The sequence below is a fragment of the Tursiops truncatus genome, chromosome 14 (assembly GCF_011762595.2).
Source record: "Tursiops truncatus isolate mTurTru1 chromosome 14, mTurTru1.mat.Y, whole genome shotgun sequence".
NCBI lineage: Eukaryota > Metazoa > Chordata > Mammalia > Artiodactyla > Delphinidae > Tursiops > Tursiops truncatus.
The window spans coordinates 6,330,252-6,346,124 of NC_047047.1; the positions used below are offsets into that span (position 1 = coordinate 6,330,252).

The 15,873-nt window shown below is 45.8% G+C and overlaps 1 protein-coding gene across 14 annotated transcripts in view; it reads left to right on the forward strand.

Moving 5' to 3' along the window:
• Positions 1-201: 201 nt before the first annotated feature.
• Positions 202-15,873, forward strand: part of AFF3 (ALF transcription elongation factor 3) — a 568,741-nt gene continuing 553,069 nt past the window's right edge. For 13 of the 14 annotated variants that reach the window (XM_073791036.1, XM_073791035.1, XM_073791040.1 and 10 more), the window contains exons 1-2: positions 202-275; positions 428-556. In XM_073791036.1, coding sequence (XP_073647137.1) covers positions 504-556 — 53 coding nt within the window. In that variant the 5' untranslated portion in view covers positions 202-275; positions 428-503. Of the gene's footprint in view, positions 276-427; positions 557-15,873 lie in introns of those variants that run through there. The other variant, XM_073791048.1, reaches the window with a different exon arrangement.

Here is a 15,873-nt window from a genome sequence, read left to right on the forward strand (position 1 = left end):
GGTGAGCGCAGGGGCGCGCGCGGCGCGGGGCTCACGGCGCGCGCGCGTCTCGGCCTCGCCCGCGCACACGCGCCTCCCCGAGGAGAAAGGCGGGCGGGCGCGGAGCGGCGCGGCGGCGGCGGCGGCGGCGGCGGCGGCTGCAGCGGGCCGGCCCGCCGCGAGGGCGGGAGGAGGGGCGGGCGCGGGGGGTGGGGGGGGCGAGGCGGCGGCGGCGGCGGCGGCGGCGGCGATCTCGCCGCTCTCTGCTGAGTGTGCCTGCGCGAGTCGGCGAGCGGGTGAGTGCGCCGGCCGCCGCCAGCAGCCCGGCCGGCCCAGAGGCGGGGAGGGGGGAGCCGGGAGCCCCGAGCCGGGAGCGGGCAGCGGGCGGGCGGGCGGCGGCCGCGCCGGAGCGGCCGGGATGCACCTTGAGCGGCGCCCTTCGTTGCAGCGCGCGGGCGGCCCGAGCCTCAGCGGCGGCGGCGGCGACGACGGCGGCGGCGGCGGCGGCGCTGACACCTCCCACCATGGACAGCTTCGACTTAGCCCTGCTCCAGGAATGGGACCTCGAGTCGCTGTGGTGAGTCCCCGTGCCGGCCGGGCGGGCGCGAGCCAGCGAGCGAGCGAGCGAGCGAGCGGCGGGGGGCGACCGCGGCGGCCCGCGCGCTCTCACCTGGGCGGGGGGCTCGGGCGACCGGCCGCCGTGGGGGCGGGGTGGGTCGGGGGCGGCCGCCGCGCCGGCTCCTTCCCGCCTCCCCCGAGGGGTGGCCGGGCCGCCCGCCTGTCTTCTCGCCTCCCTTTCCCGTCCCCTCCCCCCGGTGCTGCCCGCCCCAGCCCGGGGGCCGGTGATCTGGGGAGCCGGGGGCAGAGCGCAATCGTGAAGAGAAAAGGAACCGATTTCTAGAACGTGTCACTAATGCCGGGGGATCCACCCCTCGGCCCCCCGGCCCCTCTCACCTCCCTTCCCTCCATTCGCGCCCCCCCTCTTCTCCGAGGGCCCCCGGTTCACACCAGCGACCCTCTGGAGTTGTGGCCGCTGCGTAGTGCCCTTAGAGGATGCTCCAGCCTCCTGCCTGTCTGCACCGGGTCTTGGCGGCCGCATCCTTTCTGTCTCTCAACACCCGAGATGGAAAGTGAACCCGAGGGCAGGGGGCGAGTGCTTCTCCGTGCGGGAATTCTGAGGCCCTGGCCCTGGGAGGCTCATTTCCTCGAGGTTCGCAATCCCTTTGAGCCCTTTCTTCACACCCCGCCTGGCCACAGTTACACTCCTCCTGTCCCCGCTCCGGCTCACCGACGCCCCGTGTATCCCTTTATTCCGCGCTCAAAGCTCGCAGCCTGGGGAGCGGGAGGCTGTGGAAGAGCCCTCGGGGTTCTGTGGCTCGGGGTTCTCATATTGAGGAGCTACTGTAGGTAAAGCGCCGCTGGAAGCAGTTTAATTCTAGTTGCGGGTGTGTTAAAAATCCCATTGGCTGTTTCCACATCCCTCTTATCCACCCCCCGCCCCCCGTCCACCCCCCCCCCCCCCGCCCCAATCTCCTAAATGTTTCCAACCAGCCCTATTCAGGTGGTAAAATTACCGCCTGCATATTCCTGGATGAACTTGTGTTATGTTTAATATTTACGGGAATGAACATCTGTGGAACAAGCATATTAACTGCATTCTGTTCTTCCCCTGGTAATCGCTTATTGTAGAGCTGAGGTTTGGTTTTTTTCCTCCCCCCCCCCCCGTTTTTCTTTAATTCAGTAAAGAGTTCACATGTGTCTAAAACTGCAAGTGGTGTGCACATGAATATGCAGTGTGCAGTTTTAAAGCTAAACTGCCTTTTGATTTACAGATCGTATACAATATGTGGAAATGTGTATATTTTCCATGCTGCAGGCTTCCAGTGACTGCTCTGTCTAAAGCCAGGTGTAACTAACTAAACTGGACACAAAGCTAGTGCATTATCGAGCAGTTTCTTATGAAAAGATCCCAGGATGAGTAAGTACAGCTTGCTCTGCATAATGCTGGTGCCTATAAAATACACAAGGATGGGCCCTAATGTAATAAAACTTTTATACATTACACTGGAAACTTCAAAGAGCCAGTGTAGAAAGAATATGAAACATGTTATTACTCTATAAAAGTCGCTAATTACTGTGTTGTTGCTGCTGGGGTTATTTCAGCCTCTCATTTACAGATACCTATTACTTTACAGGTTTACACTTAGAAATGTTGGTTTCTGGCACAAATTCAGTAGGTTTGCAGGTAGAAACTGTGCTTTAAAATTGACTTTTGCTTTTAAAAGTCACATTTTCAGTCAAAAGGAAGAACTTTTTGTTTCGGCAGGTTTTTAGGCTGCTTGTCTGCTTGCTGACTCAAAACTGAAGCCCTCATGACTTTTACGAGTGATATTTTGAAATTATCAGCCGTAATCTGTGGCTTTTCCAGCACAGGCCTGAGCTGTCTTTCCCTCTGCATCTTTAGTTCCCAGCTGGGTTACCTGGAGCACAGTTACATAATAAACGCCTGTTGAATTGACTTGAAATTTACATTAGCTACAGTACTTTTGTTATTTAAAAAAAAATTAAAAAAAGCATTTTTAAGAAGCTACTGTACATGCAGTCAGATTTTGATCAATCCATCAGTTTGTCTTTGGCTTATGAAACTGTGCAGGATTTCTTGCTTACAATATAATAGGACAGTTTGGCTTGACTGAGGGAGTGTTTCTAGTTTGCAGATGTAGAATTTACATCTTCTAAGAGCTTATATATGTCTCATCAGTTAAAGATAAACCAAACTCTTTGAGTATGCATTTCTAACCCGGACATTTTCTCAGTCATGGATGAAGTTTTTGGATGGTATTTTCTAACTCAATTTTATGGTTGACTTTATAAGTTTTTAAGATTATGGCTTGGTTTTAAGCTTATAGGTGACCCCAAATAACTAACATTTGAGTGCTTTCTGTGGGTCAAACATTTTCATATCCATTGTTTTCTTATTTGAATCTTATAACAATTCCAGAAGTGGTAAGTGGTAGTAGTCCCATTTTACAGACAAGGAAATGGAGGCTTTGAACTGCAAAATGACTTTACTGAGACCATAAAACAAATGACAGCGGAATTTTTAAACTAACATTTACCAAATACTTAGCCAGACTCTGTTCTAAGTACAATGCATGTACTTTAGAATGTTTTAACTCTGTTCTAGTACATTACATGTCTTAGTTCATTTAATCTTCACAGCAACCTTAGGAAACAAGCAATAACTATTGTTATTCCCATTTTACAGATTGGGAAATTGAGTGTGGGAAGATCAGGTGACCTGCCCAAGGTCACACATCTAGAAGTGGAGAAGCCATATTCGAACCTAGCATTAATTTCAAAACTCAGTTTTCTGACTTCAAATCTAGCGTATTTTCTATAGTATTGCAGATGTATTCCCAGTTTATGAGCGCAGCTCTGAAATTAATTACAAAACAAAACCTTGATGGACTGGAAATTAAGGTTCTGCTAAAATATAAAAGAAAGAGAAGGTCAGAGCCCTTAATTATATTAATTTAAAATTAAAGATTTGGAAACAATACCATGATTTAGGAAATTACGTCTGCTGCCCTACTTGAATTAACTTCTAAAATGTATATAAATTTAAAATAGAGACTAGTAAAAACTTCTTTCTTTAATCCCTTTTAGAAGAACACTTTTCTTTGTCGGGGGGGGGAGGTACAGATGAATGGCAAAGGAAAATGGTATTTTAACAAACAATTTTTTCTCATTGGTGGGCATCGTTTTCCAAAAAAACAAATTGCAGTTTGTTAGTTGTGACTGTGGCTTTGAATCTGAGCTAGCTTAGTCTAGTGGTCACTGGAAGTGTCCCCAAATGACTGTATAGACAACACGAAGAGAAAAGCTCAGTAGTATTGAATTTGATCTCCTCTGCTTCCTTGCACACCCTTACCCCTCCTTCCTTGCCCTCCAGAAACTCCCATACTTATTTTTCAAGGTGGAGGGGGAGATTTTGAGCCGGAATTATCCAGATGGCTGTTTCAACTTTTCTTTTCAGCCACGCCTTAAAATTGAGAAGGGTTGCCCTAATTCCCACCTCTAATTCCACTTCCCATTTCTGGTTTGAAGTACGAATGAAGAATTTGGAACAAGGTGGAGGCATTCATTCTATACCCGGCTCCCTAGTTTCATTCAGTAGAGCCGAATCCCTGAAGAGCTGGGGATTCAGTAAGTTTACGTGGGCGGGTGACCAGAGGAGCAGGACCCCTTCTCAAACTCCTCCTCCATCCCCTTGGCTGCTCTTTCTGTTCTCCACCAGCTTTTGATCAGCTGCTGGGCATGTGCGCCCTTCCTCAGGGCCTTTAAAATAATGACCATCCCTTTGAACAGGGTAACAGTTGCTTTCATTTATTCACTTAACAAATTTTATTGATCATCTCTTAAATACAAGACCTCATGCTGGTTGCCACAGCGGATACAGAGAAGAGTAAACCATGGGCTGTGCGTGTTATTGTCTAGTGGGGATAAGACAAGTACACAAGTATAAAAACGTTTCAGCGCTGGTGATTCAGAAGTGAAAAGGACCATATTTGGGACTGGGGTGGGTGGTGGAGGAGGGAAAGAGGAAAAATCGAGTTTAAAAAAAAAAAAAGGCTTCCGTGGAAAAGGTGGCCTTTGAACTAAGCCTTGGAAGATGAATGGGATTTTTACAGACGGTGGGGGTGGGGTATTGAGAGGACATAGCGGCATCTTTGGGCAAAGAAAGAACTGGAACAAAGGCTTTCATGGTGTCTCTGAAAGATCCTTTTATGAATCATGGTGGAATTACCTATACCAAATATTTTAAAGATGCAGAACTTTGTAATCATGAGGTGGTTTCAGTGAATGAGAAAAGCTTTCCACGGTGAACTTGGTCAAAATTGTTTTCAATCTCCCTTAAATACAGACACATGTTAGTTACTGGGGAGAAAGTCTGTTGAAATAAAATAGTAAATATTCAGATCCCTCTCTACTACTCCCCCGCCCCCCATCGCCCCATAGCTTCACATAGCCCAGCATCCATTTACTTTTGTTCCAGGAGACATTATACTTTATATTCTTTCAAAGTGGAACCTTTGAAGTTGTAATAAGTGGATTGTATCATACTCACCAATTTGTTCAATTCAGTAAGCATTCATAGAGCGTTAGGCATCCCTCTAGGTTAGGTACCAGAGAGCGGTAGCTTTCGAACGTTTTATACTATGACTCACAGTAACCAGTATGTTTAACATTGCAACCCACCACATCATTTGTGTGCACACAGACGCATAACTGAAACAAGTGTCATGAAATAACACTTATCCGTATTATGGGAGGTGTACTTTGATATTTTCTATTCTATTTTTTTAAAAATTCCCCATCCATGGATTGAAACCTGTAGTTTAGGGGAAAAAAGAAACTGTAGCGACGCAAAGGAAACAGAGCGTTTGCGAGTAACTTGTAGGAGAGTAAGCCGTCCACATCCATATCTGCTGTACAAAGCTGACGCTGCCCGTTTGAGGGGGAGGAGGGCGCATCCTGTTGGGAGGGGAAGAGACCTTTAGGGCTGAGAGGCCTGTGAAACGCCTCTTGGAGAAGTGGACTTTCGGAAAGAGAAAATAAAAAGGAGGAAAGTCCATGTGGAGCGAAGGCCGTGGCTAGAAATAAGGAGGAAATAAAGCGTGGAGCTCGTTGGGTGAAGATGAAGTTATTAACTAACTCAGGGGGAAGATGTACTGCACTCCTGTGGGGGGAAGGGGAGCCAGGTGGAGACACTAACAACTTCGTCTCCAGTAGTGCCTGCTGACCCACTTGGTTCTCTGCAAGTCAGTCGTCTTCTTCCAGGCCTCCTTAGGCTCCCCGGGGTAGAGTCAGACAACTGCCCGGATCCCTATTCTTGACCCTTATTAGCCCTTCCCTCCATCCCCAACAAAGCAAACATTTGAAGGCCTACCCCTATCCCTTCCATCAGCCCGTAGGGGTGAAAGTAGTTTGCCAGAACACGGAGCATAGGAGAGACGCACCTGGGGCCCATCACCTTCACTGGGCGTGGCCTGAGCGCCGGGCGTCCTGGAGCCCATAGGTCTAGCCCCGTTGGCTCCGCTCGTTCTCATTGGCCCGAAGTGGTGGACTGGTTGGCTGCGGTGGCCATCATTGGCCGAGAGCCCCAGAACGCGCCCACAACGTGGCAAAGGGCTTCCCCAGGTGCAGGGATGAGAATGTTTCCAGCAGAGTGGCTTCCAGGGCCAGGGCGGGAGGGCTGTCTCCGTGAAGGGGCTGATGGCCATCGTGGAGGAGGTAAGGAGGTGTGGATGGGAAGCAGTGAAGTGCTGGGGGCCGGGAGCTGAGGCGTGCCTCCACTTGTGGTACCGTGGGTGGTGTGTTTTGGAAAAAGCTGGCGAGGGATTTGTTAATTCAGGTCATCGAGGTTGAGGGCTCAAGCTCTCAAGCTCGGTGTCAGGATATAACAGGGAGGATGCGCGCTGGATGTGCAGATGAGTTTTAACCAAGTGCCTTTTGATGACGATGAACATGAGTATTGTGTGTGGGGAAATAATTCTTTCCTGTGTTCCAGAGTCTCTTGTGAAAATGTAGGAGGCTTATAAAATGCTGAAAATCTATTTCGGGAGAATGTCCCTGTGAACCAGAATGGGTCTAATCTATGCCACTTTAAATTTAGCAACTTGAACAAGGCCCTTTGGCATAATATTGGTTACAGTAACAGTCAAATTAAGAAAAAAAATCTCTGAAAATGAAATGCAAGATTTTTTTTTTCCTGTGTAAATGGAATTTTCAACCTGGAATAAGTTTGCCTGTTTAAATTTTCTTTATTTTGGGAATAAAGCCTTGGGGGCAAAATCAAGGACATAAAAGACGATTTTAAATATCATTTAGTGGTAACATAACGTTTCCTTGTTTTGTTTCAAAGTGAAATCCATAAAACTTATTTTCAGTGTTGCCTGTTCTCTTTTGTTTGGGAATTTAATTGAGGTTTCTGAATTCAGTTGGCTGCAGTCTCCCTTTCTGTTTGGCCCTGGGCAGCTCACCATCTCTCTCATTTCCTATTCTCAGTCTTGGCTTCATCACTTATAAAACAACAGCACTTATACTGGCCTACCTCATAAGGTTGTGATGTTAAGTAATAAAAGTGTCCGTTGCTTTGTGAATGCCAAATGCAGTTCTTTTATACCCTTTGCTTCCTTCAAAACGTCTCTTTATCATAAACAAGGAAGAATGCAGAAAGGTCACGTTGGGTCGGGTCATCCATCTGGTGCTGAGTTCTGTTCCTGGTAATGGGACCCAGGGACATTTTTGAGTAGAGGCTGGTAGTTTTTCTTAGTTGTACGTCATAGTCGAGAAGACAAATGTGTCCTTACTTATGGTTGTACTAGTAACAAATGTAGATATATTAACCATTACATAATCGTTGATGTTTCACCAAGAATGTATTGAATTACCACCCATTGCATCAAATGACTTCATTTGGCTCTGTGGGTCTCATTAAATTATGTCAGGCTAATCATAATTTAGCTTCAACAGAAACAGAATAACACAGTTACACCAGGATGAGAGGGTACCACACTATCCAAGAAACTTAATGGGTTTAGTCTATGGAAACTAACACCTGGGGATGTGACAGAGGCCCCCCGAGTGTTTCCAGGTGTTTTGCTGGGTTGCCCAAGGATATAAGTAAGTCAGTGGGTGTGAGGTTATCTAACAGCGGTGTGACAAGGCTGTCTCAGAGGGTAACAATGACCTGTCCGTAGAGGCTGTAGACCCCCTGCCAGGGACTTCGTAGAAAGAGCTTTCCAAAGTGGGCCAGCAGCAAGAAGTTATCCCTGAGTCCTTCCAGCTTCAGGAGTCTATGATCATCCCCATCACAGGGGAGCAGGAATCAAAGAGAGCCAGAGTCATTAATTGTATTCACTTGTGTATTTTCCCCTCTGCAATTTCTCCACTCACATGTGGAGAAAGGCGTGGGAGGGTACTTAGGCTTCTTCACGTAATTTCTTCTCAGGAGGCTCCTTGTTAGCCGAGGTAAACAACAGTGACTGTAATTTGGAGACCACGCTAGCATAGCAACTCAGTTTAGAGTTACATGCTTAACTTGAGCTGAAATAATTTTCTTTTTCTTTTTATGACAGGAAATTAGTTTCCAAAAATCCTCTGGAGTGCTGCAATACGCGTCTGTTAGTCTTAGTTAAACTTTTCTTGTCGTACCTGCGTTTTTTACCTGAGTTATGAGGTGACAGACCAAATTTTCCGTCAATGTTCATTGAAATGTTAATTAGTTACCTGGCAGTTTAGACAGAAAAAGGCTTTACTCTAGTGGATCGTCACCAATTCTGGGAAATAATCTGTTTTGTTTTCAAATGTCAAAATATATTTGTTTTTCTTTAAAATGTATCTTGAGAGGAAGAAAAGACTTAGGGCTTAGAAAACAGTTTTGAAAATAAAGGTCCATATGCTTACCTAGCACTCAGGCCAGCGTTTCTCAAACTTTAACGTGCATCCAGGTAACTTAGGGATCTTGATAAGATACAGATTCTGATTTAATAGGTCCAGGGTAGGGCTATGATTCTGCATTTTTAACCAGCTCCCAGGTATAACTGCTGGTCCATAGACAAAACCTTGAGTAGCAGGAATTAAAAGGATAAAAATTCCTTTGAAAAGAAGCTCTTTAAAAATTCCTCATCTTCTTCTTTTTATTTTGAGGAGGCTTTGTATGATAACATGATAATTCCACAGTGCCAGGAGGTTACATTTCGATGCAGCATTTATTTTATTTTCGTGAGTCTTTCTAATACAATTTTGATGAGTGAGGGGGTGGTTAATTGTATCCTAGTGGGGATATAGTGGGAAATAAACATAAAAACCTAAGTAAACAAAGTTTGTAATAAATAGGCTAATCACTTTTTATAGCTTTACAGTTCTTGTCAGCCCTTCAGAGATGGAGTCCTCCTTCTTCAGGAGCCAGTGCAGAGAGTAACTGGATTCAGAGTCTTGGAAACACTCTGGATTTGTCGGGAATCTCACAAGCACTCCTGTAGGTGCCCAGGACTCAGACCAAATGTCCCCGTTCTCTTTGGCAGGGAACTGGGGGTAGGGTGGGGCAGGGAGGTGGCAGTGGTGGGAGAGGGGGGTAACTATTTTGCAGAATTACTGCACTACCCTGTGGCCATAGCTGCAAATTGCAACTTTCCCAGCGTCCTAAAAGAAATTGCAGCTCAGCTCCTGGTGGAACCCATGGGGGGCTCAGAGCCTCCGATGGGGACCTTCTCTCCCAGCACTGCCGGCCACCTCTGCCTCTTCCCCACCACGGAGTGCCCCGAGTCCCTCAGGTGGTCAGACTTAGCTGCAGTTTCCATGTTTAATTTCCATTCCTACTTCATTAGAAGAATAAGTGCAGATGGGACTGATTATGTGAGTAAATACAGCGCGGCTGACTGTGCTGTGAGATTGGCGGGAAGTTTATTTACTTTATCTTCTTAATGGGGGGGGGTGTGTGTGCGCGCGCACGGGCGCACTTGCACACACACATTTCCATTCTCTGAGATAGGCATGGAAGACTGTGGCTGATAAGAGCAAGATAGGTTGGGCTTACACAGTTGTGACCATTTCAGATTGGGAAAACAGAGCTGACTCTTAAGGAACGACAGTGACTCCTTTAAATCTTGCAGCCTCAGGACACCTGTGAACCCACAGAGGAAGTGTTCGCAATAGGTTTTTAGCCTGTTTGGTGCAATACTTTGCATTTGTGCTTTTAGTGGCTGTGATACTGCCTTCTACCTCATAATCCATTATGTTATCTGACTGTGTTTAACCATTTCGTGAAATAGGCGATGTTGCATTCCATGGAACTTTTCTTTCTGACTGGGAACAGGTGAGAGGGAAACTCTTGCCCTCAAGCATGGAGATAGATCAGACCCATTGTAAGGAAAGCATGTGTTTGGTTATTGCTTTGGTTTGTACTGGTGTCAGTGTCATCAAATTAATGTATTTTCTCTCACACTGGAGAAAACACTGTTTGTTGACCCTCAGTAATGGTACAGATAACGGAATAGTCAGGTGATTTGCACAACTTCCCCCCAAAGGGGTCTCTCAGAGTTAGTGGTTTTCTGTTGGGGCGTAAGAAGGCACACCCAAGAGTTCCTTCAGAACAAAAGAGCAACTGCTGGCCGTCAGCTAAATTCTGAACTTTGTTATTCAGAATTGGGGCTTGACTGAGGAGATAGGCTGTCAACATGGCCCAGCTAGCTCCCTTTCATACCAGCCATACTCCACGGCAGGGAGCCCTTTGGTGTCATTTCTCAGAGTTGTCGAGGAGGAAGGCGCTGTTGGAGGTTGAGGGCTTTACAGGCTGAGGGGCAGGTGTCTCCACTGGCCATGGACTCTGCAGTTCACTGAAATAGAGGCTCTGGGTCCGGAATGGGTTGGTCCCTCCACTTTCTGAAACGTGCTGTTTCGCCGCTCTCCTGGTCCATAGCCGTGGTGGAAATGAGGATTCCCTGGATGAGAGGGTTAGCTTTAGAGACATGCGGAACGAACTGTGTTAAGCTGTCTGTCATCCTGAGGAGGCAGGCTGCAGCATCAGCGTACTGCTGATGGGGAGAGCACACTACTTCAGCTAACATCCGAATGCAGCAGCCTTCCCTCTTTGGTGGAAGGTCCAATCCTTTACCGTATTACCCTGGTATACCAGTTGGAAGGCTGGCTGTGTAAGTCCAGGCTGAAGCCTTCACCTGGCTCCCGTTGTTTGGGCTCAGGTTGGGGTGAGGCAGGAAGGCCCATGCTGTTCCTGAGCGCCCCGATCATCTGCTGCTCGTGATATTTGGAGCTCAGCACAGGTGTTGCTTGCAGGGCTGAGTCCTTCTCAGAAGAACTGTCCGTGTGCCGGAGGGGGCCGCTCAGCTGGAACCACGTGGACTCTCCCATTTGTGTTTTTTCCACTAAAGATAGATCCTTCCCTAGAATATGGCTTGGCTTCTGAGAACTAAATCTTTGGGGTGACTCTCCTTTAGAGTGTGTGTTTGTTTTTCGATAAGTAGAGTATTAAACTTATTATTCTCATTGATACCTGAGAAAAGCATACGTGTATATCTATACTTATATGTATATAATAATTATAGATAATATATTTAATATTATAATAATTTATATAATATATATAAATAATAAGTATGTAAACTTATTCTCGGTGATACCTGAGAAAAGCATCTTCTGGGAAAGCGGTGAATTTTACCTACCACCTGGCCCTCCCCCCAACCGCTGCAACTTGAATTAAAACGCCAAGGCTGAGTTAACAAGTTCTGAGTATGGAAATTAAATATTTATCGTCGAAAAAGGGAGGGAGTATGGTATTTCCGTTTCTAATATTTAGGTAGAAAATTAGTTACGTAAGTTAATTTCGGTTCTTTACTGTTACCCCTCAGCAGGACAAAAATATTTTAGTGTCCTGAAATACTATATACAATAATGTGACACAGTATGGATGCCTTCAGCTGCTCTTCATAACCCTCCTTTTCTAGATTTATAGGTTTCTGGGTTGAGATGAGCAACTACTTATTAAGCCAGACACAGAAGTAAATGCCACATTTTTAGCCCTCGGTGTCTGTGTATGTAAGCCTCAGACAGATTCTTTCAAATAATCTCAGTAGGTTTTTTACCTGCTCTAATAGGGAATCCTGCGGAGTGCATAAAAGGATACCCTGTCCATTGTGGAGTTTTAGGGAAGATTTCCTGGGGAACGTGACATTCGATCTGAGTTTTCAAGGGTGAGCAGGAGTTAGGCTAGGAGTCGGGGAGCAGGGTGTGTGCCAGGTGCAACAATGTAAGCAAGGGCAAAGAGGTGCAAAATAGCATGTCGCGATGGTAGCAGCAAATTCAGGCAGGTTGTGGGTCTGAAGCATTCCAGGTAGGCAGCAGCAGGAGAGGCGTTTGGAGTGTGGAGGGCCTTGCGTGGCATTCCGAAGAGCCTGGACACTTTCCCTTAGGTGACGGCCTGCCGTTTGAACAGGGGAACAAAATGGTCACGCTTGCATTTTATTATTTCTGGAAGGCATTTGACATGGGTGAGTCTGGTGGCTGTGATGGGCCACGTCTGGAGGATCAGGTCAGGCAGGGAGGATGGAGGGAAGGGGATGACTAGAGAAGTGTGTAGGGCAGCGGACCCCAACCTTTTGGGCACCAGGGACCGGTTTCATGGAAGACAGTTTTTTCACGGACCGGGGAGGGGGGGATGGTTTCGGGATGATTCAAGCACATTACATTTACTGTGCACTTTATTTCTATTACTGTTACATTGTAGCATATAATGAAATAAGTATACAACTCACCGTAATGCTGACAGGAGGCGGAGCTCAGGCGGTAATGCGAGCGATGGGGAGCGGCTGTAAATACAGATGCAGTTTTGCTCGCTAGCCCGCTGCTCACCTCCTGCTGTGCGGCCGGATTCCTAACAGGGGTCTGCGGCCGGGGCTTGGGAACCCCTGGTGTAGGAGATGACACCGGAAAACTTGCTGACTGGTTGGGGGAATGAGGGAGGGTGAGGGGCCAAAGATGCTTCCAGGCTGTTGAGGTTGTGTGATGAGGTAGGGAGTATAGGAGGAGGGGCGAGCTGACTGGGGAAGGATGGAGTGTTTCGATTTTACAGGGTTCCATTTGGAACGCCTGTGGGCCGTGCAGGTCGAGTTGCCTGCAGGAAGTTTGCTGTATGGTAGTGACCTTTAGGAAGAAGGAGAGGACAGAAATAAAGATTTGGGAGTTGTCAGCATACACAGTGACAGCCATGAGATCGGACAAGATGATCCAGTAAGAGTGAGGAGGGAGCACGTGGGCTGAGGACCCACAGGGGCAGTGGGAGGGAAGGCAGCCCGTGCAGAGAGGTGGGAGCCAGAAGAGAGGGGTCCACAGTCGACTGCTTTATTTTTTATTTTATTGAAGTATAGTTGATTTCCAGTGTTGTGTTAATTCCTGCTGTACAGCAAAGGGATTCAGTTATATCAATACATATGTGTATATATATATATATATATATATATATACACACATATAGATGTGTGTGTGTGTGTGTGTATGTATATATATACTTTTTCCTTCTGGTTTATTACAGCATGTTGAATATGGTTGTCTGGGCTCTGCAGGAAGACCTCCTTTTTTCCCCACTGTGTATGTACTGGTTTGCATCTGCTGACCCCAGACTCCCAGTCTGTCCTTCCTCACCCACTCCCCACCGTGGTCAGCTGCTTTAGCGCACTCCCCTTGAGGAGGGCAGTGGGACTGAAAGAGACTGAATTCTCTCGCTGCGGAGGGGAGGGAGGGAGGGGGTGAGCTCAGGGAGGAAGGTCTCAGAGAAGGGCAGGGGCCGGCCGGCCCGGGAGGGGAGGAAGAACGCAAGGTGGTTCCAGATGTCCAAACGTGGGGGGCAGCGGAGACTTAAAAAATCCCTATGAGAAATGGGAGTTTCAGAGAATGGAACCACTGAGAAGAGGATAGTATCAAATATTAGACTCGAAACAGTAAATTATAAGTGTTTCATAGGTATTTTTGAAAAACTGACTAAGTTAGCGTAAACCTGTGTCAGATTCTCTGTCTGTAATTTAATTAGAGTGTTCTTAGAAGTAATTTTGATTCAGAAGGAATTGGATGAGGCTACATTGTCAGGAAAAACTTAGTGGACTTTTCTCATTGTGGACTGTTGAAAATGGATTTTTAAAAACGTTTTCAAACACACAAGACTGACAGAGTCAGGTGCCCCAGGATGTTGCTCTGACATTTAAAGGCAGGATCTCCTTAGAAGGGCACTCAGCCCATCTGGCCTCAGAGTTTCTTAGTGTTTCTTACACATCACAAAGTGTAGCGAGCCCTTTACATGAACCACATCTCACTTAATCTTCCTAACCTGTGAGGCGGGTTCTGTTATTCCCCATTTTATAGAGAAGGAAACAAAGGCATAGAGTACCTTGCCCTAAGTCCCACAGCCAGTGCGGCAGAGCTGAGGTTTTAGTGCAGGCGGTCTGGCTCAAGAGTCCTTCCCTGTGGCCACCATCCTATCAGAAGTATCTTGGTGTCTCTCAGGAACAGAATTATAGGACATGGGTTCTGAGGTCCTTTCCAATCTTAAAATATTTGTGATTTATACATATATGCACATATGTGTGTGTGGTCTCCAACAGGTGCAATGGGTACAATGTTTACTGTCAACTTTTTAATCCTGGATGAATAATACACTGGGTCCAAGTTATTGTGTATTTCAGACTGGTGGAATTCTAATCGAACAGGCTTTCCTGTGCAAGGATTGTCTGCAATTCACTGTCATTTTAGGTACTGCTCTTTTTGTCAGTATTTCAAATGTATAAAAATTTTGTATACTCATAAAACCACTAATTTGACAAGTTTTATGGATGAAGAAAATGGTTGCAACTGTTCACCACAGCTGGTCCAATCGACCCCAACACCTAAATGTAACTTTATTAATCACAATAATGATGGTGCTGCACTCAAATTAGTAAAACTACCAGATGAAAATAATCTGAAACTGTTTGCGAGGTGATTCTTTTTCATGCAGATTCTCTTGCAGTTTCTTCTTAGTTTCTACATAAAGACAAACTGTCTCTTCTAGGTATGTGACTACTTCTATAAGAAGTGTTACTTTGATGACATGGAAGGAGTAAAGAGGCTTAATTTGTGTCACGAGATATTTGGGTGAAGTAACAGTAATAGATTCTTGGCTTAAGGAATTGTGACATGTTGAAACAGATGACAAAAATAACTTTAAATGTCTTCTTTAAAAATCCTTGAATAAGACAATTTAAATGTTAAGGAGAAAAATCTGCCTGGCTGACGAAATTCTAGAACGATGCCATTTGATACCGGGAAGCGCAGGGGGTTTGGAGCCAGCATGCAATGGGTCCTGACTGCCATATACTAGGTGTGCTACCTCAGACTAGTAACCTAACCTCTCTCAGTTTCCTAACCTCAGTTTCTTTATGTATAAAATGGAGGTAATAATGCCTGTGCCACTGACTTGCTATGCAGATTAAATGAGATAATATGCATAAATAGCCCAGGACATAGTAGGTCCTCAAAAAGCGGTAACTTTATTAATTCTTTTTTCCCTTCTCATGCTTACTTAATGTTTTTGATTAGCAGTTGTATTCAATGACTGTATCCATTCTGTGGCTGAAAAGATATTTAAAAGCATTTATGAGTCAGTGTTTCAGTTTGTATCTTTTAAAAAAATTTTTTTAGCTGATATCTTTTTTTCCCCAAAGGTGTGGGCTTGTGTTTATTTAATGCCTGCAGAACACAGGTATAGAAGATGGTCTCTAATACTTTCTTCTCTTGAGAGCAAGGATTCCTTCTTGTGACTCCACAGGGCTAATATAATGAGCCCTGTGCATTGTAGCTGCGAAGAATTACCTATTTTTAAAATTTATTATGTGTATTTTAATTAAAATAGAAAACAGTTAAAACCAGAACTTAAAAATTGGTGAAGCAATTATATTATTGTTCAGTTTAGGTGGACTTAGGAGTAATGAGTTTTGATAGCCCAAATGGCAAACTTTCTATTCATTCTTTTCCGTCAGAACCAAACTGAGGTCATTATATTATTTCAGATGGATGACTATACCTTGACCTCATATCTGTACTTTGGTCCATACCCACATGCTTGCTCCCCAGTCTCTGGACAAAGAATGACCCCAGATTCTCCAGTGGGATGACAGCTCCTTGTGGTCTTGGTACAGTGACCCTACGTCATGTAGTTATCATTTTTATAGACTTCTGATTTGGCTGCTTTCTGTTCTCTTGATTCCCTTCTTCTCTCATCTATGCATTAATTGCTGATACAGAACATAGGATAGCTTTGCATCAAATTGCTTGATTCTGGCAAAC